The 25,088-nt window shown below is 35.8% G+C and overlaps 5 protein-coding genes across 6 annotated transcripts; 4 read left to right on the top strand and 1 right to left on the bottom strand.

Moving 5' to 3' along the window:
- Positions 1–227: 227 nt before the first annotated feature.
- On the bottom strand, positions 228–6,117 carry UBP23 (ubiquitin-specific protease 23). 2 transcript variants are annotated; one of them, XM_012985665.2, is made up of 11 exons: positions 5,714–6,117; positions 4,799–4,913; positions 4,614–4,724; positions 4,057–4,229; positions 3,438–3,764; positions 3,156–3,281; positions 1,996–2,688; positions 1,807–1,902; positions 1,171–1,729; positions 982–1,066; positions 228–683 (listed from the first exon to the last, which is right to left on the bottom strand). In XM_012985665.2, the coding sequence occupies exons 1-11, from the start codon at positions 5,954–5,956 to the stop codon at positions 527–529; spliced, it is 2,685 nt and encodes an 894-aa protein (XP_012841119.1). In that variant the 5' UTR covers positions 5,957–6,117; the 3' UTR covers positions 228–526. The 2 variants fall into 2 exon arrangements, with proteins under 2 accessions (XP_012841119.1, XP_088681952.1); XM_088825826.1 differs by having other exon boundaries at positions 4,364–4,724; positions 5,714–6,100.
- Positions 6,118–7,131: 1,014 nt separating this feature from the next.
- On the top strand, positions 7,132–10,310 carry LOC105961433 (putative LRR receptor-like serine/threonine-protein kinase At2g24230). The gene has a single exon (XM_012985664.2). It carries the CDS (start codon positions 7,538–7,540, stop codon positions 10,130–10,132), a length of 2,595 nt encoding a protein of 864 aa, XP_012841118.2. The 5' UTR covers positions 7,132–7,537; the 3' UTR covers positions 10,133–10,310.
- A 2,204-nt stretch (positions 10,311–12,514) lies between these two features.
- On the top strand, positions 12,515–16,466 carry WRKY32 (WRKY DNA-binding protein 32). Its single transcript, XM_012985663.2, has 5 exons — positions 12,515–12,892; positions 13,058–13,110; positions 13,921–14,672; positions 14,779–14,937; positions 15,781–16,466. The coding sequence occupies exons 1-5, from the start codon at positions 12,625–12,627 to the stop codon at positions 16,190–16,192; spliced, it is 1,644 nt and encodes a 547-aa protein (XP_012841117.2). The 5' UTR covers positions 12,515–12,624; the 3' UTR covers positions 16,193–16,466.
- A 1,098-nt stretch (positions 16,467–17,564) lies between these two features.
- On the top strand, positions 17,565–21,241 carry LOC105961431 (neutral leucine aminopeptidase, chloroplastic). The gene is made up of 10 exons (XM_012985662.2): positions 17,565–17,981; positions 18,280–18,694; positions 18,784–18,978; positions 19,118–19,343; positions 19,435–19,561; positions 19,646–19,741; positions 19,971–20,048; positions 20,374–20,434; positions 20,608–20,795; positions 20,920–21,241. The coding sequence occupies exons 1-10, from the start codon at positions 17,757–17,759 to the stop codon at positions 21,046–21,048; spliced, it is 1,740 nt and encodes a 579-aa protein (XP_012841116.2). The 5' UTR covers positions 17,565–17,756; the 3' UTR covers positions 21,049–21,241.
- Positions 21,242–21,842: 601 nt separating this feature from the next.
- LOC105961429 (DNAse I-like superfamily protein) lies at positions 21,843–24,498 on the top strand. Its single transcript, XM_088825825.1, has 7 exons — positions 21,843–22,214; positions 22,397–22,438; positions 22,961–23,043; positions 23,158–23,260; positions 23,499–23,712; positions 23,822–23,916; positions 24,114–24,498. Exons 1-7 carry the CDS (start codon positions 22,073–22,075, stop codon positions 24,362–24,364), a joined length of 930 nt encoding a protein of 309 aa, XP_088681951.1. The 5' UTR covers positions 21,843–22,072; the 3' UTR covers positions 24,365–24,498.
- The last annotated feature ends 590 nt before the right edge of the window (positions 24,499–25,088 follow it).

Here is a 25,088-nt window from a genome sequence, read left to right as displayed (position 1 = left end):
TAACTTAAAACAGCTAGTTTAGAGAGAGAAAGTAAAAATTTCCATTTGCAGATATATATAACAATAAATAATAAAAAAACCGCCTTAAAAGGAAGTTTTGCAATTTTTTAGCGGTTCGAAAGTAAATTATCAAAATATCGTAAAGCTTGAAAGATGTAACCTATCCGAGAAGCGATGAATCGATATAAAAGATGGAGCTCTCATTCACACTATTCAAGTCATAAGACTTTCAAAAAAGGAAACAAATGTATTAGAAGGAACAACAGTTATAGAATCCATCTGTTTGTGAATACATAATACCATACAGCCAGCCACTTTCAGCCTCTTCTCAAAATGAGGCCAAAAGCAATAAAATTGTAATTCAAAAAAAAAAAAAAAAAAACACAATTACAGGGGCGGGGTAAACACGAGAAGAGGCTCAGCTCAAAAATCAAACTCACACAGCTAATATGTGAAGAATCGAGGAAACAATTAAGGTTCGTCTTTGTCACAATGGAATGTCTCGACATTCCCAAAGGCTCCAATATCATATCCTCAAAGGGCCGTTTCCAGAGATCTCGTTATGTCCCTGCTGTTTAAGTTTGAGTCTACTGTTTGCAATCTCTTGAAATACGTTCGGTCCACCAAAGTCAGCTTTGAAGGCCTTTATCTTCTTCCTCTTTCCTCTGTCGTACTCCTCATCCCTGCCGATGAAAATTAATGTTAGAACTAGTGTGCGTAAGCCATAAATATAATTCTTAGTTATGAAAATCGAGGTTGTACGTAGAGGTTACGCCTTTCATCTTCAATGCAAACTGATTTTAAATGTCAAATTTGTAGCAACGAAAGAATGATTTTCAAAACAGTTGTTTTATTTTCAAAAGTTGATAATCGAGTAGTATTATATATAAAAGATACAAGCCCCATAGTTTGATGATTCACTGCAACTCAATAAAAATATAAAAAGTGAGATGTCAGTAATCTTATGAAGTGGATACTAACCATTCATCTCCAACGTAACCAATTCGCATAGTCTTGGCTGCATTTTGTTTTCGTTTTGCTGAATGCGTTCCATCCCAGCGAGCAACTACAGTCAAGCGAGAAAAAAAAAGTTTTAAAAAATAAATAATAATAATAATAATAATAATAAATATTTGCAGATGTAATGTATTATTAGAAAATATTCTTTACCAACTGTCTCTTCTAAGCCTCTAGTAAGAAGGCTCATTGCATCACTCTGCCTCGATTCACTTTGGTGAGCTTCAGAATTACCAGGTCCTTTAGCAGCACACTGCCTTAGTTGAGGTTTATTTACGGCAGTGCCATCAAGAACTCTCTCTCTAGATTCATTATTGATAACATCACTCGATAGACTCCCTTCTTTGCCACTAATGTTTTGTGTGCTTAAAATATGAGTTTCACCAACTGAGCCACAGTTTGCTTTCTTTTCCGGGGTAAGGGTAGAATGGTCAATAACAGTAGATTGCTTAAGATTTGATGGCAAGTCATTCTCGACCGATATATGTTTCACATTAGGAGACTTCTTTTGATCTCTTCGCTTGGGTTTTTTCTTTTGCTTGTGCAGACCCACACCGAATATAATGTTGGAGCTGAGCGATGTTGTGGCAAATTGACACTTGAAGAGCTTCCTTTTCGCTTTTAGTACACGCCTCTTGTTTTTGGTTGTGTCCCCATTTTCACGAGTTTCTTCGATTGTTGAATCTCCAGTCTTCTCGGAGGAGCCTCCAGCCTTGAAAGACATAGTTAATAAACGGATAAAACAAACATTCATTTTTTTCATTTCTTTGTTTAAGAGAGAGGATTTACCTGAGACTCATCAATGCTGTTTTCCTGAGAGGATATTGTGTTAACTTTACTTGATTCTTCAGCAATCGTTGCTATGGGAATGGTTTTACTACCACACTGAATGAACGAAAGGTAAAGATGAATTAGTGATGTCTACCTTACATCAGAGAGAGAGAGGCCATTTAAAAACAGGCTAAAAGGGTTAAATACCATTTCGGAATTGGTTCCATCAATTTTGCAAGTGTCTTCAGTTATGAAGAGGATAGAGCCGTTTGGCGGCTGATCAGCTGTTTCAGTTGGGTTTTTCATGGCAACAGAATCACTTGATTCTTTCTTGTGAAGAGAATCCTGTGGCACGTTACATTCAGGCAACACAGTACCACCAGGTTCCTTTCGATCTTCTACAACATTGGACCCGTTGTTGCAGAGAACAGTTTCGGGAGCATGTCCATTGACCTCAAATGTCGAAAGTGACCCTCCTTTATGGCCCACTGATTTAATATTATTAGTAGAATGGTCCTTCAATGGATCCTTTGTTTGTGGCACCACTTGTGATTTTTCAGGCTGAGAATCCTTACAGCCCAAGTTATCAATAGCCATTTTGCCATTTAAATTCTGCAAAGGTGTCTCTTTCGAAGGAGTCTCCTTTGGTGCAGTGGTGATGACTGTTACAGCCGCAGAGGCAGAAGCATTCATTTTTTTGTCGATCGAGTCATTGTGAACCTTTTCTTTTAACACCCCGTTTAATTTTGGATATGCTCCATTCAGTATGGCATTCATACTAACGTTTTCTTTCGGGGCAATGTCGACAGGTTTCTTTGGAATAAAGCTTCTTCTATCTCGAACGTAAAACAACATGTAGGCTTTCTGTTCGAGAACTTTCCTCTCGTTAACTTGGTAAACCTGTTAAAAGTTAGAAGTAAGGGTACCCCATCAAAAAACACAATCCCTGTAATAAAACTGAAACAGTGAATTGCGAAATGGAGATGCTTACACTTGAGGACCCTAAGTAGTGTTTGCGAAAACTTTTGGAAACAGATTATGACATTTTTCTTGGCTCAAAATCTGCTTCAGCTCACAATTTATTTTTTGTAGCTTTGAGTTACAAGTTCAAAAACATCTCTACAACAACTTTTCTAGTTTAAAAGCACTTTTATAATTAATGGAAAGTTGTATGGGACAATTATTTAAGGTATTTTACAAAAATAAGCTGATAATTCAAGTTTGTTTGCAAACACTACAACTTCTATATTAGCTGATTAAACTTTAAAGCCATTTTTTTAGGACACTTGCAAACACCCCCAACATTAAGAAATAAGCAATTATTACAATCACCAACTTAATGGCTTGTTACAATTATTTCCTCCTACCTGATTGTCATCGAGATTATACCACATGCCACTTGATGTGCGAACAAAGCAGTAGTAGTGGCCAGAACGAGTGCTCCAGCCAGCATGAACAAGAACACCATAGAGGGTGTAATTTAGATCCCCGTCCTGCAATTATTACAGTACAAGAACTGAAAATGCATATAGACAGGAAAATGTTTGAAGCATGGATGTCAATAAAAACCAGAGGCAGGTTTTCAACTGAGTGTTACTACAAAAAGAAACAACTGTCTTACACGATTCTTTATTCCGTCAAAAACTTACATGGGTGCCAGTCACAAAAGGTTTCAAGTCCAAGGTAGGTCCAAAAGCAATTTTCTTGTCGATCTTTTGACCGGGTGAATGTGCACTGAATCGCTTAAGGTGCACAGCAAGTACGTGAGGTGCCTTGTGAACTGTTAGCTGCTTGAGAGCTTTAACTTTCTGCTTGCATTGCTGACACTGATACTCTTTAGCACCTCCGTCTAATTGTTCTTTACTTGTGAAATGAGCAAGTGCCTTGTGTACTGAGTCTGCTTTCGCTATTTCTAGACTTAGATCCAAGAATGGTTCGAATTTGTTAGAGCAGAAGGAACATTGCATGCATTTCACCTAGAAAATGGCAGAACATCCTTAGTCCAAGCAATAGAAAAGCAAAAAACAAAGACCTTTAAAGTCTTACAAATAATGTAATAGGATGATTAAACTATTTGCTACTTTTTCAAAGATTCAACCAAAAATGAATCATTATTAGAAACCATAGTTGAATTGAAAATGCTAACTATTTCGACAGCATTATTTAATTTGAAGAAAATTGGAAAATAAGTATCAAAGTATAATCATGGTAGGAAACCTCCAAAACAGTTTTCTTGCATCTTCATACTTCTAATAGCCACTAAATTACCTGACTCCGTAAGCGACCGCCAAATATCTTGTGAACTAAACTTTTATCATAAGCATTATCTGATTCAGTAGGCACTCCAGATGGTAAGCAGCATTTGTGCATCGATTCGAGCAAATTGACCATATATTCATGCGCATCTTCTTGCCTTGCATTCCTAAAGTTCCGAGATATACCTAATATTTTGGTTAAGAAATACACTTAAATATAACAGGATAGAGTATCTTTACATGCCCTTAATTTCTTTGAAATGTTGGCAACTTGAGAGGCAAAAAATATATGCAATAGGAAGCAGAAAAACATATGATACCTGCTAAGCACAAGCTCTCTAGAATTTCTATATTGTGAGAGGAAGCCAACTAAAAATATTAGCATACTATATAAAAACTATAAAGACATATTCACTCTTCGATTTCAAACAGAATACTAGAAACTGGCAACTAAAGATTGCAGATCGAAAATAATCTAAGAGGAGGATTGGCTCAAAACCAGAATCACAAAAGAAAAAATTATTTTCCTAAAATTAACAGAATCAATAGCCTGTCACTTTCAAAGGATACAACGCAAGTTTGAAACAAGATCTTTAGGCTCTAGGATCCTCCCAGTGGACTGCAGAGCACGGCTTACATGTTTCTGAATGGCACATAGAGCACAAAAACCAGCAGTGCGACCTTCATAAAGCATGAAAGAATGATTAGAATGACTACAATAAATAAAAGTGAGCCAAAAGTAGGGAAATACTCACAATTATTTTGGTGCTTCCCACTTTGTAGATAAGCTGCTAACGGTTCTGTATAAGTCAGACATTGCACTACCGAATTAAGGAAACAAGTGTTCCCCAGATTGCGTAATCCGGCACCCTGAGATAAAAGTATGAGCCTTTTTCTTAACACTATTTGCCTCCTCAAAAAAACAAAAAATATACAAGAGGGAGATTTGATAAAGAGGGAAATGATATTATCCCAAAATATTGACAAACAAATAGAATTTGATAATGTATGAACATTTTGAATCTACAAAACAACGAAGGAAGATTTTACCCCAAGAATATAGGACAACAGCAACAGGGCATTTCAGCGAATAAATCCTGTTCCTCTCGTCACCATAATTAATTACTAAGAAACTATGCTTACGTAGCTTTTCAGCAACTAACAGATTCTATAAATTTGTAAAGAAAACAAGAACAATGAGAAAAAATTAAAATGTTTGATCAACCATTGTACGAGCCAACAGAGTCGGGAGGTGAAAATGCGGTAGAAAAGCTTCTTACAACAGTTGAAAAGCTTTTTAGCCCAATACAATAGACAAAGACAATCCAAACTGAAGTGAATACAGTCACCACATGTTTTAGTTGCCTTCCCTCACTTGGCACCTTAAAATGTTCCTTCCACTCTTTGTCGTAACGAAATTCCCACCGCACAACAAACTCCCATCTCTAGGCTTCTAAAATGTAATCATAAATTAAGATAATATTTTTTTCAATTTAAACATTTAAATCATCAGTTCTTTTCCTGAACAAAGATAAGAAGCTAGAAATCCTTAATTATAAACAAAATAAATCTAATAATACAAATAAAAAGCTCTTTTCAGCTCAAAACTGCAGCATCAAAAAAGAAAAAAAATTTGGAAGCTTTAAGCATAAATCCGAGAGAGAACTCACGATTCTGCGGAAAGTGATCTCGAGGTTGAGCTCCGGATCCAACCCAATGTCAGTAAGCTCGGACGATTTATCACATTTGTTACCCGAACCGGAAGGCTTGTGGGGCTCCGGGTTAGGGTTAGGGTTCAAGCACACGAGCTTAAACCCTTTGTTGTTCGCAAACCCATTGAACGGCCTCTTCTGCGGTTGATAATCGATTCTCCGATAATGTAAAGTCGGCTCGGGCGGCGCCGCCTCCCCCATAAGATAAATAAATCGGAAGCAATCACGCAGAGGTGGTGGTGGTGGTGGCGCGTTTGTCTGACAAAAAACCACAAACCCTACGGAGGCAGAAAAAGGCTTCCACACACACTCTGATGCATAAGGTTTTCTTTTTTTTGTGTGTGTGTTTGTGTGTGTGCAAGTGTGTGAGAGAGAAAAGCACAAACTTTGTTTGTAAAAAGGCTTTTTCTTATTGGCCCATACAGTTACCCCCATTAAAGCCCACTTACAGAAATCCACTCTCTCTCTAAACATATTTTTATGTGGGCTTATTTATATGTTATTTATATTCTTCCTAAATATATTAATTTTTAATTATATATATATATATTATTTTTTTTTTGAGTAATTTATTTTTATATATTGTTTTATCTATAACAATGAAAAAAAACACAATAACATAATGTATGGAGTAAGTTACATTTAAGTAATTTATCGAGATTTTACTATATACTAATAAACATAATTTAGAAGGTTGACAAAAGTAAATCAAAAGTAATACTTCCATTAGCCTAACACTATCTAAATTAGTGGAAGTTACTCAACTTTAATATTTTTATTTTATTTTTATTTTAATTCAAATACTGATCAGTATTTGGCGTCTATATACAAATCCTTTAACATGTATATAGACGGCTAAAAAGTAGTCATAGTCGAGAAAAAGTCACACGAACAAGCAACAGTAAATCACAACAAGAATACAAAAGACCCTGTAAAAAAAATACATTATTATAAATTTCACTTTATGTATATACATGTATATAAATGTCATATTTATTTATTTTAATGTTTTATGGGATTGAGAAAAATATGGATTGGGCATGCTTGAGCAAAATTATGCAACACTACTCGATTTTCTTGATCCTTTACCATCCATAATCATTAATAATATTATTTAATGAAATTAATTATGACACAAATTCAACTTGAGGAGAAAACACAAATGATGAGAGCCACCACACCTATATGGGAATCATTGAATTCACACCGTTACATTCCATTCTTCATTCTTGCTTCATTCTTTCTTATGAAAATTCAATATTTTAAAAATATATATATATTTTTTTAATTTTCTTATCTGCAACCCCACACCACCATTTGTGCTCATTTAAAAAGGGTTGTTTTGCAGAGGTCTCTAAAATTTTGTATGTCAGACAGACAAAAAAAAACTTCTCAGAGTATAGTTGTTTTCTCTCTTGGCTTCATTTGAACCAAAGCACAAGGCCACCACCACTCCCCCCACAACTTCATTCTCTTCCCTTCATCCTTAAAATACAAATAAAAAAAAAAAAAAAACTTTCTTCCATCTTCTCATATCCATCTTACACTGTACCATATTTTCTTGAAAACCTTAAAACAGAGAGAGAGAGAGAGAGAGTATTTTGAGAAGGGTTTAGTGGCATATGGATTCATTTCTGTTGTAAGTAGCAGAAAAATGGTTACAAACACATTAATGCTGCTAAAGTTTTGATCTTTAAGGTTTTAAGACAAGGGTTTTGAGGTTTTTTTTTTTTTTTTTTTTTTTTTTTTTAAATAAACTGATTTTTTGAGGCCTAATCTGTGATGGGTTTTGGATTATTAAGCCATATTTTAGTTCAAGCACTGTTCTTTATTCCTCTAGTGGTTTGCCAAATACCCAATACAGATGAGTATTTCCTTTTCAATTTCTTGCAAAAAATGGGCTTAAACCCTTCCAAAGACAGCGCCTTTTCTGGTTCCTTCTGTTCATGGAGAGGAGTCTTTTGTGATGACAATGGTGAATACATTTTCAAGTTTGACGCCTCGGGTTTCGGTTTATCCGGTCCAATCCCGGACACCACCATTGGCAAGCTGACAAAACTCCATACCTTAAATCTCAGTAATAACAGAATCACTGCTTTGCCTGATGATTTCTGGAGTTTAACCTCGCTCGAGAATCTCAACCTCTCGTTTAACCAAATCTCCGGGGTTTTACCTAGCAATGTAGGCAACTTTGTTCAGCTTCAAAGCTTGGATCTTTCTCACAACACTTTCTCGGGGAATATTCCCGACTCGGTGAGCTCGTTAACGAGCTTACTAGCTCTGAACCTCAGTCGCAACGGGTTCGAATCGGTAATCCCGTTGGGGGTTTCAAAGTGTTGGTCGTTAGTTTCGATCGATTTTTCATCAAACAAGCTCAACGGCTCTGTTCCTTTCGGTTTCGGTGCTGCATTGTTTCCGAATTTAAAATTCTTGAATTTGGCCGGAAACGAGATTTCGGGCCGGGATTCGGGTTTTTCAGGGATGAAAGTAATGAGGTATCTTAATATTTCCGGGAATCTGTTCGAGGGTTCTGTTGTAGGTGTGTTTGAAGGGGCTTTGGAGGTGGTTGACCTGAGCAGGAACCGGTTTCGAGGCCACATTGCTAAGGTAAACTTCAGCTCCACTTTCAATTGGTCGAATTTGCTGTATTTGGATATGTCTGAAAATCAGTTTAGCGGCGAGTTTTCGGATGATCTGAGCCGTGCTGCGAGTCTCAAACACCTTAATCTTGCACACAATAGGTTCACCGAGCAGCAATTCTTGAAAGTTGACAAGCTTTCTCGTTTGGAGTACTTGAATTTGTCTGGAACTAATTTGATTGGTCAGATTCCGAAGAACATTTCACTTTTACGTAGTTTGAGAGTTCTCGATCTGTCGAAAAACAATCTCAGTAATCATATTCCTCCGATTCTTACTGAGAATCTTGAAATTCTTGATTTTTCGTACAACAAGCTAACAGGTAACATCCCGTTGTTCCTCTTACAAGAACTTCTCGAAATGGAGAGGTTCAATTTCTCTTACAACAATCTGAGCTTTTGTTCTTCCCAATTTTCCAACGAAACCCTCGAATCGGCTTTTATAGGGTCGGTCGACACATGTCCGATCGCCGCAAATCCAATCTTTTTCAAAAGAAACGCTCCGAAAAATCATACGGGACTAAAGCTGGCACTAGCTTTAGCCTTATCGATGACATGTTTGCTTGTGGGGTTAATCTTTTTCGCCTTTAGCTGCCGAAGGAAGAACGCAATGTGGGCGGTGAAAAAGCAGAACAACTCTTTTTCTGCCAAGGAAGAACAGCAAGTTATATCCGGACCGTTTTCTTTTCAGACAGAATCGACAACTTGGGTGGCAGACGTAAAGCAAGCAACATCGGTGCCTGTAGTAATCTTCCAAAAGCCGTTGCTTAATTTCACATTCGCGGATCTTTTATCCGCAACCTCGAATTTCGATCGAGACACATTGCTTGCGGAAGGAAGATTCGGGCCCGTTTACGGCGGGGTTCTGCCAGGTGGCGTCCACGTGGCGCTCAAGGTCTTGGTCAACGGGTCAACCATGACGGATCAAGAAGCTGCGAGAGAGCTCGAGTACCTCGGACGAATCAAACACCCAAACCTCGTACCGTTGACTGGATATTGTCTAGCTGGCGACCAAAGGATCGCGATTTACGAGTACATGGAAAACGGGAATTTGCATAACTTGCTATACGATTTGCCTCTTGGAGTTCGAACCAGCACAGAAGATTGGGAAGATGATCTTGAAGAAGAAAACGGGATACAGAATGTGATTGGTCTAGAGGGTTCTTTAAATACTTGGAGATTTAGGCATAGAATTGCTCTCGGAACAGCTCGTGCGCTTGCATTTCTTCACCATGGATGCTCGCCTCCGATTATACACAGAGACGTGAAAGCGAGCAGTGTTTATCTCGATTTTAATTTGGAGCCGAGATTGTCCGATTTCGGGCTTTCCAGGATTTTCGGAAATGGGGTTGAGTACGATGAAATTGTTGTGAGTGGATCGGAAGGGTATATACCGCCGGAGATTCTTGATCCGGAAAATGGCTGCGAGCCGACGCCGAAATCTGATGTGTACGGATATGGAGTGATTCTCTTCGAGCTGATCAGTGGTAAAAAGCCTGTGGGAGATGATTACGGGGGCGAAAGGGGAGTTAATTTAGTGAGTTGGGTGAGAGGGCTAGTGAGGAAGAATCAAGAATCGAGAGCTATAGATACGAAAATACGCGGGAGTGGACTCGATGAAGTGATGGCTGAGGCTTTGAAGATTGGATATTTGTGCACGGCTGAAGTACCGTTTAAACGGCCGACCATGCATCAGGTTGTTGGATTGCTTAAGGATCTTGAACCAATTACACAACAATGAAGAAATTATCAAGATTCCTTTTTTTTCTTTTTTTTTTCTTTTTTTAAATGTTATTGCCTATTATGGTGCTGCTGTGAGAAGATTGTGTAGCAGCTGTAGTTTTCTTGTTTTTTTTTTCTGGATTTTCATTAGTGATTCCGATTCTTGATCGATATAAACCTCGGTTTGATCCATAAAATCGCGTCTTTAGTGCTAATGTGTTAATGTGTAACAGCACTTTTTTTTTCTTTGCTAAGAGGATGAACTTATGTGATTTTTGCATACTGTATGAGATTCAAAAGATTGTTTGGATGATATAAAAAATATAAAAAAATTAAAAAATAAAAAAAATTAAAAAACTGGATTGCTAAATTTTGTGGTGGATCTGTATTCTGTTATAAGTTAGTTGTGGGCAAAATGACAGTTTCTGTGCACACAATCATCTGGTGCAACTCAACAATGGAGGACCACCATACCACAATAGGTTCATAAAGTATGTTTGTATCTATTCTTAAATGAGACAAGCACCATAAATAGTATCAAAACACCCGTGACGAAAAATATATTTCGTACGGTTTGCTGGCTGCTGCACGAGAGTGGAATTTAATCGGTATACACACGTGGTTACCTCTAAAAATAACAATTGTGACAAAAAAAAAAATTATTTTGTGTGGTTTGCGGGCTATTGCACGAGAGTGAAATGTAATCAGTATACTTACGTGGTTGCGGATTTCTTGTCTAAAGACAATTACCTAATGTTAGGACAAGAAAATTAAGGCATTCTTGTAATTATTTAACTGTAAAGTGAGCTTTACTAATTATAATAATATGTCACTTGAATGATTGTTTGTGACTAAAGTCATGTTGAATATTGTAGTTTAAGTTGTTCTTGGATTACTTTTGAATTTTATCCAAGAATCTAAATAAATTAAGAAAGTATTATGGAATCAAGCAGCAAATATGTGCTGCACCACTAGCTAATTGCTTTAAGCATCAACTACCAAATTAATGTGCCCACTATCTGATTTTTTTTTTATTTGAAACAAATTATTCAACACTCGATTCAAAATCGATTGTTGTAAGCTCGTTTAAGATCGATTCTTTAACATAATATAATTAAAATTGTATTTCATTATATTATGAAACTTATCGTAATGGAGAAATTATAAACAACTTGTCGTTGAGGTGTCTTTCAAGTCAACAATAATTAATTGTAATTTTTTTCGTGTTTGGTAAATCTCGAATATTGTTGCACGAGTCCACTAATAAAGTGCTATCTAAACAAAACATTAAATAATAATAATAAGCTCATAAGAAATTACAATAAAGTACAAAGGGAAGACATTTCAATTTATAATGAAGAATTTTAATTACTAGTGCAAATTAAACCAACCATAATCACTTTTCAAATCCCACATTTTAAATTCTCAACTGAATAATAATAAATTAAAGCAAACTAAAAAAAATATATATATGTAATTGTCAGTTCAAATGTTACGGCAAGTCAAAGAAGCGTGGTTTAGTGGTAAGATTATTTGAGTCACTAAAGATAAGTTGGTGATCAACTTAAATTTGAAAAAGCACTTTTGGAGCTAGAAAAATAAGTTGTTTATGTTAATAATTGTAAACTGTAATCATATAGTAGAGAGTTTCTTTGACTTTCCTACATGTAAAAAATTGGGCACAATTTAAACATTTTAAATAATATGATAAATTAATGAATTGTATATTTCCTACATTTAATTTAATTTACATAAAAAAATTTCACCTTATTCATATTTTTATTAAATGGGCTTTGGCCCAATGTGAATTGGGTTTGGCTAGATGCTAAGCCTCGATTTACTGCTAATATCTTAATAAATCATATATATTCAAAGATTCATATTTCATTGGGCTCAGGCCCAGTAATATATACACAATATTATTATTATATTATTATTATTATTATTATTATATAATAATAATAATAATAATAATAATAATAATAATAATAATAATAATAATAATAATAATAATAATAATAATAATAATAATAATAATAATAATAATAATAATAATAATAATAATAATAATAATAACAATAATAATTATTATTATTATTAAAAAAAAGTCAGATTCAAGTAAAATAAATTTAAAATAGAAATAAATTTTGTTTTCTGATTTCTGAAAATGAAAAAAGAAAAAGAAAAAAAAGAACCGGAGTCAAGAAGTCAACACAAGAATCCGAAGCAATGATGGAATAAATGTCCGGTTCATAAAACAATACCGATTCTGATAAATGAAATTAACAATTAAAAACTTTACTAACGACACTCCATAAAAGTTATCGCCACGCCCTGCGCAATTACTAGCCTGCCCCCATTAGTCTTGTATAAACAACGCTTGAGCGATGGGGCTTTTGGTCATTTCAGTTGAAGAATCAGTCCACACAGGAGGAAAAATGGAAAAGCTTTTTGTTACTTCTCACTCACAAAAGCACGCACTCACACACTGACTGCGTGTAGGAATTCGTCATGGAAGAAGAGAGAAATCGGAGCTCGGTAGCTCTTCCGATGACGGAAATCGAGAATTCGACGCCGCTAAACGGCGGTGAAGGAGAAATTCGAGATCAAATAATAATAGTCGAGAAAATTGATGAACAGAGGCCGGTGCTCAATTATGCAGCTGGGAATAATTCCGGAGGTGAATCAAAAGCTCCCGAATTCGAAACCCTAGCCTCCGTACAGCTGCCAGAGGGTGATTTGCAGGCCGATTTTGATGAGTCCTCCCACCTTCTGTCAGGTAGATATAATTCCTTCGTCTGTGAATTGTGATGTGTGCGCGCGCGCGCGTGTGTGTGTGTGTGTGTTTTTTTTTTTCAGAAATCAATCAGCTGGATGATTTTACAAGTACTGTGATTTTGAATATGTATGTATTAAATATGTTGATTATGTCGAAATTTTGCAGAGGTTCCGGTAGAATACTCTCTGCAGCCATTAAAGCCCACCGAAGAAATTGAGGTTTGAATTTCAGTCCCTCAACTTTTTACACTACGAAAAAAACTAATTTGTAGGGTTTATCTTCTGGTTATTACTTTTGAGTCTTGTCACACTACTTTCAAATTGTACCTCAATTTATTACACTACTTCAATTGTTACTCTTTCTGTACTTTACGGTCGAATTAGATATCTGTTTTGCATGTTCATGTGAGTCTAGACTCTGAAGAAAGCATGAAGGAATACAATATTAGGCTTTGTCTTTTGAACTAGTTTTCTTGGTCCTGTGCGAATATCGTTGACCTAAATATCGTAAAATTTGGTCCAAAATAGACCAAATTTTTTATACTGTACAGAAATTGAGGTACCGATTTTTTTATACTTTACTTCAAATTGTGCAACAAAAGCAGGGAAGACGAAAAAGAACTAATCCGTAGCGTTTGTTTATCTTGATCTGGTTGTTATTCTTGGTACTCGGTGAGTTTCTTTGGTTTAATGATGTCTAAACATGTATTGTGAGTGAGTTGAAAGTAAGAAAACGTTAGAATATGGTCGAATCAGATTTCTGGTTTGAAAAGTTTGTGTGGCTCTGAAGTAATTTTCCTTATCAAAGTGCAGAAATTAATTGTCTACCAAATAATACATCTTACACCAAAGTATGTAGAGGATTAAGTTTATACTATATGTTGATTTCGATGAAAATTATACTTTGTGATTCGCTGTTTTATGTGTACACAGCCTTCTCTTTGAAGTAACATAACATGTTTTGTGTATCTCTGTTTATATCAATTTCAACACGACATTTAATTTCATCTTGTTTTGTTACCATCTCAGGATCAAGTAACAGCTATGCACGACGAATCTTTGAAATGCATTACTGGTCAATCTGCAGAGCTTGTGGTACAGCATCAGATGCAAGCCGAAGCACCAAATTCAATTGTACCTACATCAAAATTGCAACCAGAGAATGGGAACAATCTGTGTCTTACAGAAAACAACATGCAGAATTCTCCAGACCCAAAACCTTTAGCCGCCGCCATGCCTACACAGAAAAATCCTTCCGATGGGTACAACTGGCGCAAGTACGGTCAGAAGCAAGTGAAGAGCCCGGAAGGTTCTAGAAGCTACTATAGATGCACATTCTCCGATTGTTGTGCAAAGAAGATCGAGTGCTCCGATCGCTCTAACCGTTTGATAGAAACTGTTTATAGAAGCCACCACAATCACGATCCTCCCCAAAAAATGAATTGCACTAGAGAAAATCGACCCTCATTAGCAATTGTGCCATCTACTCCATCGAAAGAATCTTTGCCATCTACTCCTTTAAAAGAATCTTTGCCATCTACTCCTTTAAAAGAATCTTTGCCATCTACTCCATTAAAAGAATCTTTGCCATCTATTCCATTAAAAGAATCTTTGCCGCCTACTCCATCGAAAGAATCTTTGCCACCTATTCCATCGAAAGAAGCTTTGTCAGGTGCTCATGATGTGCCTGAAATTAAACAGCAGGAGTCGAGTGATTCTGATCAGACCACGGAAACTAATGCAAAGGAGGAATATGCTGATGGGTCTGAAAGTAGGAAAAGGTACTTTTCGATAGTTATAGTGATGGTAAAAAAAAATTCTTCGTATTATGAGTGACAGTTGCCATACAAAATTGATTCCTCTTTTTTCATCTCTGCAAATTACCAGGCAAAAGAGCAATTCCGCAGATGTACTGGAGTCCCTTCCTAAACCCGGAAAGAAATCTAAATATGTCGTTCATGCAGCTGTTGATGTGGGAATATCAGGAGATGGGTACAGGTGGCGCAAGTACGGACAGAAAATGGTGAAGGGGAATCCACATCCAAGGTAAAACTCCGAATCTTTTAGTGTCACACAGGGGGGGAAATCGGACGGATCTGATTGGAATTAGCACTTTCTGAAAAGATCTGATTTTTTTCGAAAGTGAAGCTGGAATCCAATTTTGTTTAAAAAACAATTGGAACAATTGAAAATCGGAATTTCGGAAATTAGAATAAAAAACTCTTGTTCCAATTATCGGAAATTTTCGGATATGAATCGGCGGAATTCGTAAAATTCCAATTTTAGTAACCTGAAATGTAAAATGGATAATAATTTTGATATTTTAGGCGTAATTTTAGGAAAAAAAAATTAGAAATTTTCGGAAATTAAAACCAGACCGAAAATCAGAATCTCCCATTTATATTCTAATTTCAATAAAAAAAATTGGGAAATCGGAATTTCAAAATTTGGAATGAAAAATATCGTTCCAAAATCGGAATATTTTGGATCTGAATTGGCGAAATTGGAAATTCGTTCCAGTTTACACCCCTAATTTTACACTTCAATGCTAACTCCTCACAAGGCCCGGCTTTACTTTTTCTAGGAGCCACAAAAAACCCGAATCGTTTAATCTTCATCATGTGGTTGTCATTTCATACATCTCTAAATCTTTCCCTTTATACCAGCTGCTCCATCAGTAAACCTAAATGTTCTTTAAACAATTTAATGCGTAGCAGTCTACATTTACATATGGTTCTATCAAGAAAACTTAATATTGGTAGGATATCACACTTTTCCTTGATTAAGGTTCATGTTCGAACAAGGAAGGATTGTGAAATAGATGTGACACCCCCCTTGATTAGGCTAAGCTGATTTTGGTTTTAATCGCCTTTATCTATGAATTATCAGGAATTACTACAGATGCACATCAGCTGGATGTCCCGTAAGGAAGCACATCGAAAGTGCAGTGGACAACGCAAACGCTGTTGTAATAACGTACAAGGGAATGCACGACCACGACACACCTGTACCAAGAAAGCGTCATTCCCCGAAAAGTGCTACTACTCATTCCCCAAGAAGTGCTACTCATTGGCCAAAAAGTGCTACTGCAAATGCTGCTTCTGCAAATGCTGCTTCTTCTCCTCCAGTTCCATTGGACGATTTGCAAAACAAAACGAACCCTCATACTACGAGTCGAACACAATGGTCGGTGAGCAAAGAAGGCGAATTGACGGGCGAAGCGATGAATGTGGCTGGGGAGAAAGAATCGGGATCTGCAAGAACGCTTTTGAGTGTTGGGTTCGAAATCAAGCCTTGCTGAAAATCTAAGCACTGAAGAAAAGTGGGGGGTCACGCAACTATGGTGTGCAGTTCCGTAATCGAATTTATCGTATAATAACTTATTTGATTTGATTTTTATCTTTCTTAGCTGTAGATTAGTATTGGGATAGTGTGGTAATTTGTAATGCAGAACTGAGTAATAAAGATAGGTTGGTTGTAACTTGTAAGAAATATCATGTAATATTTGCAGCAGTGATTTATAGGAGTGATTTATGTAAATTATTGTGGATCTATAGCATATTGATTTGTGCCCACTATATTTTCCTTTTAAATACAGTAGATAAGAACTAATGTATGTCGTCATACAGTAGTTTATGTAAGGATGTATTAAGATAAAAAAAAAAAAGAAAAAGAAAAAAGAAGTTAAATATCACCTTTCACCCTTGTACTTTGGTTCGGTATCACTTTATCATCTTTTACTCTCGATTGCATCAATTTCCCTCTCCAGCACTTGAAAATTTGTCTCAATGTGACTTCATTGTTAGTTGTCAGACATTTGACTTTAACACTGTTTCATCTAAGCTCTAAAATTACAAAAACGCCACTTCTCCCAGTTTAAATAATTATTTAGAAAAAAAAAAGTTAAATTAAATAATAAAAAAAATTGAGACAACGAGAAAACATAGTCCACGACGTTAGTCACAATTTTTTTTGAGAGGTGGCTTTTTTGTATAGCCAAATGTCTAAAAACTAACGACGAAGCCACATTGAGACAACTTTTCAAGTACATGGGGGGAAATCAATGCAATCAAGAGTAGAATGACGTAAAGTGATATCGAACCAAAGAACAAGGGGGAAAGGTGAAATTTACCCAAAAAAATAATTAGAATTGTAGAGTAAATTACGGTCAGTCCATAAGTTAATGTCAAATTACGGAAACTCCTTCATGTTTGGGTTAATTACTACCATCCCATCAACTATGAATTTTCTTACACGCTCACTTTTATGGCACTCTTATGGTGTCAAATTCAACATAATTTTCTAGATTGCGTGAATGTTTTCTAATTTGTACTCTTTTTGTCAAAATATGCCGTTTCCGATACACCTCAAAATATGCCGTTTTCAATACATCTTATGATCATCTTATTTCAAAATGTGGAGTTCGAATAGGTAAAACGAGTATAAATTAGATAATATTCCATATAATTTAGAAGATTACTAAATTTAACAATGCAAGAGTAAATATATAAAAAAAAATCACAATTGAGGTATAATTCTATGTTCCCAAATAAGATGGGTTTTTTGTAATTTACCTTGCTTTTATAGATAACCTTAATTTAACCTAGAATTCATATAGGATACAACTTTGGTCACATGCCGATATGGCATGACTCATTAGTCCACATTGAAATAAAGGATGTACCCTTTTAGATAATTTAATAATAAAAATTAATTAAAAAATAGTAAAAAGTATTAAGTGATGTCATCTCTACCCCGGCCCACCACCCCGTAAACCCCTTTACACCCTCTCACACAGTCAAGAAGACGTGTTCACACCGTATCTATCTACTACTATAAATATCACGAGTCTGGCACTTTTCACAATGGCCGCCATTAGAGTAGCTTTCAATTCCCTCAATTTGCTCGCCTCGACTTCATCTTCTTCTTGCTCCTGCCACTCGGTTTTCACGAAATTGCGATTACGGCCCATCTTGGGAGTTTCCTTGACATTCGCACCCCTCTCTTCTAGAACAGCAAATCGAATGGCTCATTCCATTGCTCGCGCCACTCTCGGCCTCACTCAGGCCAACAAGATCGACGCCCAAAAGGTATTGTTTATTTATTTAATCAAAGATTGGTGTTTTTTTTATATCAAGTTCTCTGTATGTATGGTGTTTGATGTATTGCCTCATTGAGAAACCATCCATTACTGTAGTGTCACAGATTCATTCTTCTGTGGAATGGATATGATTTAACTTAATATTGCCAGAATAATTTTCCGGGTTACAATCTGTTCAAGAATCTGAAGTTTAATTTGTTTGATTGTCTCGTCTTATTCTACCCCGTACATTAGTTCGTATGTGATTGTATGTGAGCTTAATAATTCTTTCAAAAAATAATGTATAGATCTCGTTTACTGCGAAAGAGATCGATTTGGTCCAATGGAAAGGAGACATACTTGCTGTTGGTGTAACAGAAAAGGACATGGCGAAAGACGAGAACTCAAAGTTCAAGAATTCGGTCCTTCAAAAGCTAGATTTACAGTTAGGTGGATTACTATCCGAAGCCTCCTCTGAAGAGGATTTCACCGGAAAATCCGGACAGTCAACTGTTCTCAGGTTTCCCGGCATTGGTTCGAAAAGGGTTGGTTTGATCGGTCTTGGTTCAACTTCGTCGCCAACTTTGACTTATCGAAGTCTCGGTGAAGCTGTGGCTGCAGTAGCGAAATCTGCTCGTGCAAGTAATGTCGCCATCGCACTTGCTTCGTCTAAAGGAATCTCTGAAGAATCGAAGCTGACTACTGCTTCAGCCATAGCTACTGGTACATTTTATTGAATTATAGATGCGAATATATTATTTTGTTGCATATATAAGCGGAATTGAACTAACATTGAGTTTTGAATATTATAGGAACTGTGTTGGGGACTTTTGATGATACTAGGTTCAAGTCGGAATCGAAACAGTCAGCTCTTAAATCGGTGGATATTATTGGTCTTGGTAGTGGGCCCCAGATAGAGAAGAAACTGAAATATGCAGCAGATGTTTGTTCCGGGATTATCTTCGGGAAACAGCTTGTAAATGCTCCAGCTAATGTACTCACCCCTGGTTCGTACTCGTAAAACAGTTAGCTCTTGTCCACTTTTGTTTTGTCTTACTTTTTATAACATTTGGTATTGATTTGGCCCTTTTATTATGTGAACCATTTTTCGACTTTTTTCAAAAAAAAATTCCGATGAATTTTCAGGAGTACTTGCAGCCGAAGCCACGAGAATTGCTTCTGAACACAGTGATGTCTTGTCCGCAAAAATATTGGATGTGGAGCAGTGCAAAGAATTGAAAATGGGTTCGTATTTGGCTGTCGCCGAAGCGTCTGCCAATCCCGCACATTTCATTCATTTGTGTTACAAGCCTTCTAATGGAGAAATCAAGAAAAAGATCGCCTTGGTCGGAAAAGGCTTGACTTTCGACAGGTAAACGCCTTTGTATATGTTTTGCAAATGCAATTTCTTAGATATTTCGGTACCGATAATTTGATCGTGCGCTTTTTTGTATACTATGCAGTGGTGGCTACAATATAAAGACAGGAGCAGGCTGTTCTATTGAACTCATGAAATTCGATATGGGCGGCTCAGCAGCGGTGTTGGGTGCAGCTAAAGCTCTTGGTCAGATAAAACCGTCTGGCGTAGAGGTGGAATATTTTTATTTTTTATATATTATATTATATTTCTCGAAGGATTTTAGTTAATGATGATAACTGGTGATGCATACGCAGGTTCACTTTATTGTTGCGGCTTGTGAGAATATGATCAGTGGAACAGGTATGCGACCTGGCGATGTCGTCACAGCTTCTAACGGAAAGACCATTGAGGTAATTTTCTCCACATTTCAAGTTATTTTGGTTCGATTTTGGTTCTTCATTATTTTGTTATGTTACCTGTTTCCGAAATCACATTTGATCGATTGAATTTTTTTATAGCATGTCGTTGGAATTAACATATTTATAGCAAAGATTCGTTGGAATTATTTTGTATTGAATGATACATGCAATTATTGTCTTCTGTTTTTTTTCTTAATGTACTTTTGTTTGTCGGTGTTAGGTGAACAATACCGATGCTGAAGGCAGACTTACACTTGCAGACGCGTTGGTATATGCTTGTAATCAAGGTGTAGAGAAGGTATGCAAAGATCTATTTTTATTCGAATTTCAATCTCTGTGATTCTTGGAATTGAAAATTTGGATGGCGTACATTCGATATGGAAACAGCTAGTAAAACCCATAAACAAGTTTAACTCTCATTGGAGATTTCTTTTTCTCTCTCCATATTATCTGTCAATTTAGAATTCCAATGATGTATTGATCACTATTTTCCAATTTTGCCCTTATCTTTTAGTATGTTGAATGTAAAACGGATGGAGTATTTTTGAACTTTTGAAGTAATTTCTAGAGCTCGTATTTCGAGGTTTGAGTGTATAACGGCATTTTTTATATCGAATGTGTAGATTGTGGACTTGGCTACACTGACTGGAGCCTGTGTTGTTGCTCTTGGACCCTCGATTGCTGGTAACTGATTATTACCGATTTCATCTTCTTGATTTGATTGCTATTTAAAAGCAACGAATAAAATTACAATACAAAATAAACTACATATATGTAAATTCAATGGAGATAGGATTGTTGCTTAAGTATCTACTAATTACTTTCTTTAAAACAAAAAAAAAAACAAAAAAAAACAGGTGTTTTCACACCGAGTGATGACCTGGCGAAAGAGGTAATCGGAGCTTCAGAGATAAGCGGTGAAAAGCTTTGGAGGATGCCAATGGAGGATAGTTATTGGGATTCGATGAAATCGGGAGTGGCTGATATGGTCAATACTGGTGGCCGTCAAGGTGGCGCAATCACCGCAGCTCTTTTCTTGAAACAGGTAAATAAATAAATAAAATTAAATAAAAACGGACAAAAAATCGGAAGATTTTGATTTAGAAAAATAATGGTACAAGTTAAAAGTAAGACAAAAATATTTAACAGAAAAAATTGTTTGTTTGCAGTTTGTGGATGAGAAGGTGCAGTGGATGCATATCGACATGGCGGGCCCGGTTTGGAACGACAAGAAGAAAAACGCAACGGGTTTCGGTATTTCTACATTGGTCGAATGGGTGCTGAAGAACTCTTCTTAAATTCGCGTTTTTGAATTTAAAATCGATGAAATATCGAACATTCGGTGTTCTCTTTGGTTTGGTCCCTCTGCTTAAAACGTAATGCACTTGTCTAAATTAAACTAAAAATTTCATATAATTTGATGCCATTTATGTGGAATTGCATAGGAAATAATTTATTCTATGAATAAGAGTGCAATAGTATTTTATTGAACTTTAGTTATATTATTAATTTATTATTACTTCAGTGTTTCTTTATGATTTTATGTTTGGGTTTAGTCCTCAGATTGGCAAAGGTTTGCTTGCTTGTATCTTTCATTTTAAAATATAAATATTAAAAATTCTCACTATTTGATTCGGAGTTCGGAAATTGGTAAATTACAATCATCCCCAGAAGCAAAGTTTATTTATGAAAAAACCCCTGAATTTTTCATAATTACACCCACCCTCTGCAATTGGTAATTACACCATTTTCTAGGGTGGTGGGTGTAAGTAATTTATAAACTGCAAGGGCCTGAATGTAATTTTGAAAAAAAAGAAAGGATGTAATATTTATTTATTACAGAGAGTCATTCTTCCCCAATTTAAGGTCTTTACAGTTTACATCTCCACAACCAAAAGAAACATCCAATAGGCAATAATTACACCATAATTTTAGCTAAATTTTAATATTTAATAATTTTTAAAATATTTAATCTTTAAATAATAAATATATTATAAATAATGCACCAGTAATGATAAAAAATATAGAAAAAAAAAACTACTGAATTACAACAATTTTTACAAGGAATTCCAATTGACTTGATAAACCTTTTGGTCAAAATTAAGGTTCTTACAGGCGCGTGTGTCTCACGCGTCGTTTGGACATAGCAAAGGACCCCATTAGATTATTAATTTTTTTTTTTCTTTCTCAATTTGATTCAGCTCCCACTCCGCCTCTGATTTCTCTGTAGACTTTAATTCCATTCCCCATTTCTTTTCTTTTGTTTTAATCAAAAAAATCAAACAAACAAAAATGAATTGAGGGTGACAAAACTAAAGGAAGATGAGTGTTTCTTTGACTGTGATGAACTTTAATCTTCTTGAAGATCAGACAGAAGACAGCCCCAATTCATGGGACAAGAGGAAGGATTTGTGCGCCACTGTCATCACCAGTTATTCTCCTATCATTCTCTGCACACAGCAAGGTTTGTCTTTACTATGTGTAAATGTGTTTTTTTTGCAATTCTCGATTTTTTTTTGCCGTTTCTTGAAATTGGGTGATCTGGGATTTCTTGGATTTACATTTCAGCAGATGGGTTTTCGGAAAGTTGTGATCTTTTTGCTGATTGAAGTGATCTTGATTTTGTTTTGATTTTTGATGGGTTAGGGGTGAAGTCACAGTTGGACTATCTGCAGCAATGTTTGCCAGGTAAACGTTCTTGATTATATTTATAGTCTATTTATTTAGTTGCTTATGTATTTGTTGGAAAATAAAACAAAACCTTGATTGAGGGTTATAAATGCATTCGGTTGTGCATCCCACGTATTACCCGACAACCATCTGCTGTAAAAGATACTGAGATATTCGAAATATCTATTGCTTAGTTAAAGATTTCGAACGATCATATTTATCACATGTCTTACATGTTTGTGTTGAATCTCGAGTTGTTATGTGAGACGAGTTTGTTCTCTATGCTGCTCGAACTATTTGCAACATAGAAAGATAGATATGGCATCAATTTAGACAACTCTTAACGAGGCGTAGTGTGAATGGAATGAGTATAATGACCATAGTTGACGAAATACGATTCACTTGGATGTGGTGGTTCGAGTTGGTAGTGCAGAAATAAGTGGCTAAAATCCTGTTTAATTTTATTTTTTCTTTAAAGTATGTCATTATGGAAATAGAAGATTTATATGATAATGGGTGTTATTTATGTCGGACAAGAAGGTTACGGACAATTTGGGGTTTCGAGGAAAGGATCCGAAGATGCTTCTGATCAGCACTGCACAATCTTTTACGACAAAGAAAAGGTGAAAACTTTTATCTTTTTATTTGTTAAATTTTTTTATTTTGAATTTCTTGTTGTTTCCATATGATTAGCTCGTAAAATAATCGTCTCAATAAGTTCCATTTTATTTATGTAGGTTGAAGTTCTTGAAGGTGGAACCTTTTGGTTGTCTGAATCACCGTCAGTACCTGGAAGCATTTCTTGGGGTTCTTCAAATCCATCTATCTCTACGTGGGCTATATCCTTCATCTATATATATATATATATATATATATATATATATATATATATATATATATATATATATATATATATATATATATTAAAGATTGTATGATCCTATTAGTCTTTCGTTTGGTTGCCGAAATTGGATTTAGCCAAAATAAGATTTTGATGATCTTGCCAACCAAACGAGGCCTTAATACGTTTGATTAGTTAGTGGAAGCGTTGTTAGCCTTGACTAATTAATTGTGTACACATTCCAGCTAAAAGGCGTTGAGCCACCGGGTTTTTCGTTTCAGATTGTAAATACGAACATGGACGAAATTAGCCCTCGTGCTCGAAGGCGCGGCGCTTTGCTGACATGGCAGCACATCGCTTCCTTGCCCCCTAACTTGCCCGTTTTGTACTGTGGAGGATTTAACACGCAGAAGGAATCAACTACAGGTCGTTTTCTTCTTGGAAGATCGAGGTATTACTTTCACCTTCAAGGGCAATAACGTAATTTATCCCCAATCAAACTAAATCAATGTCTCTCTTCGTAATTTTTAATTTAAAAAAAAAATATATTTTTATTACAGGGAACATGGTGTTGTAGGTGATATGAGGGATGCTTGGCCGAATGCTCGTGTGAGAAAAAACGTATCTTTGATTCGCACTTACCATGGATTCAAAGGTAATAGTGAATCGAAAACAGTGATTGTGATTTTTTTTCTTGTTAGGTAACGTAATTTACGCATTTTCCCTTAGGAAGAACCGAACGTACTAGAGATTTTCAATTTTTTTTGTTTTCGTTCGGTTTTTGCATTTCCATTATCGTCATTTAAAAAACCCATGATCCAAACAGAGCCTTAATTTGCGTCTTTATTACAGGTGATAAGCAGGGGGCGAAAGAATTCTTGAAGTTGGTATTTCGAGCGCTTTGTCTATGCTGGGACAGGCAAACACAGGATCTGCATGTCGACTGGATTCTGTTCCGGGGGAGGTCTTTGGTACCCGTCTCGTGCGAGGTGGTTAGTGACAACGTTGACGGATTTTACCCTTCTTCTCATTATCCTATTTTTGCCGAATTTATGCTCCCTCGCTCCGTCAGATTCACCGAGACACCACCTACTCAAGCTTGAAATTAAACCCTCTTTTTTTTTTTTGGCACGCTTCTTCGATTTCGTTGATTTCTTGATTCTATTTGCCACTTACAAACAGAAATGCTGGGGATGTTTATGCAATATTTTACTGGGGTTCTTTTCTTTTTTCCGAAGTTCCGGTTCTTGATTTAATCTCGATACTGGATTATGTGAAGATTATATGTATTAATATGTAAAAATGTTTTTTTATGTGAAAAATATGTAAATATGCTTATAAATAGTCAATAGATAGATATATAACAATCCATTCTCAAACAAAATTTATGTTTTACTTTACCTCTCAACCATTTTGCTTAGTATTTTCCTAGGATGATCCAAACAGAACCTAATGAATCTTGATCAATTGGTTGCAAAATAGAATCATGGCATAAAATTCCACTACCGTTCGATTCATCGCCGTACATTCCGTTTGCTCAAATCGATGTTTTCTCGATTATAAAGTTTGCAACTTTACGTTCACACTCGCAATACTTCTAGTGCAAAATAATTATTTTGTATGCATCAATCATATTACACTAAAAAATAATAATGACTGGTACTTGGTAGTTCATAATATATACATTTTAGGAAAATAATAAGTTAATACAAACTACTAAAGAATAGGACAAATTTGCAATATTTTTTTTTTTATGGGTGGAATAAGTACAAAGAAAGTTGTAACTTCCCATAAAAAGTAGAAATTGTACTGTCACAAAGAGTGAAA

This window comes from Erythranthe guttata, chromosome 11, assembly GCF_056151865.1.
Source record: "Erythranthe guttata isolate IM_541 chromosome 11, IM_541, whole genome shotgun sequence".
Classification (NCBI taxonomy): domain Eukaryota; kingdom Viridiplantae; phylum Streptophyta; class Magnoliopsida; order Lamiales; family Phrymaceae; genus Erythranthe; species Erythranthe guttata.
This window is presented reverse-complemented; position numbering and strand designations above follow the sequence as displayed.

Excerpts from the sequence above, each read along its gene's own strand:
- UBP23 (XM_012985665.2), bottom strand. The coding sequence starts at position 5,956 with ATGGGGGAGGCGGCGCCGCCCGAGCCGACTTTACATTATCGGAGAATC. Across the intron at positions 1,067-1,170 it reads AGGCTTAGAAGAGACAGTTG|TTGCTCGCTGGGATGGAACG; the intron begins GTAAAGAATATT and ends GCTTGACTGTAG. Across the intron at positions 684-981 it reads GGTTACGTTGGAGATGAATG|GGATGAGGAGTACGACAGAG; the intron begins GTTAGTATCCAC and ends TTTCATCGGCAG.
- LOC105961433 (XM_012985664.2), top strand. The coding sequence starts at position 7,538 with ATGGGTTTTGGATTATTAAGCCATATTTTAGTTCAAGCACTGTTCTTT.
- WRKY32 (XM_012985663.2), top strand. The coding sequence starts at position 12,625 with ATGGAAGAAGAGAGAAATCGGAGCTCGGTAGCTCTTCCGATGACGGAA. Across the intron at positions 12,893-13,057 it reads GTCCTCCCACCTTCTGTCAG|AGGTTCCGGTAGAATACTCT; the intron begins GTAGATATAATT and ends GAAATTTTGCAG. Across the intron at positions 13,111-13,920 it reads AGCCCACCGAAGAAATTGAG|GATCAAGTAACAGCTATGCA; the intron begins GTTTGAATTTCA and ends TTACCATCTCAG.
- LOC105961431 (XM_012985662.2), top strand. The coding sequence starts at position 17,757 with ATGGCCGCCATTAGAGTAGCTTTCAATTCCCTCAATTTGCTCGCCTCG. Across the intron at positions 19,562-19,645 it reads TAAAACCGTCTGGCGTAGAG|GTTCACTTTATTGTTGCGGC; the intron begins GTGGAATATTTT and ends ATGCATACGCAG. Across the intron at positions 20,049-20,373 it reads GTAATCAAGGTGTAGAGAAG|ATTGTGGACTTGGCTACACT; the intron begins GTATGCAAAGAT and ends TCGAATGTGTAG.
- LOC105961429 (XM_088825825.1), top strand. The coding sequence starts at position 22,073 with ATGAGTGTTTCTTTGACTGTGATGAACTTTAATCTTCTTGAAGATCAG. Across the intron at positions 22,215-22,396 it reads CATTCTCTGCACACAGCAAG|GGGTGAAGTCACAGTTGGAC; the intron begins GTTTGTCTTTAC and ends TTGATGGGTTAG. Across the intron at positions 23,044-23,157 it reads TCTTTTACGACAAAGAAAAG|GTTGAAGTTCTTGAAGGTGG; the intron begins GTGAAAACTTTT and ends TTATTTATGTAG.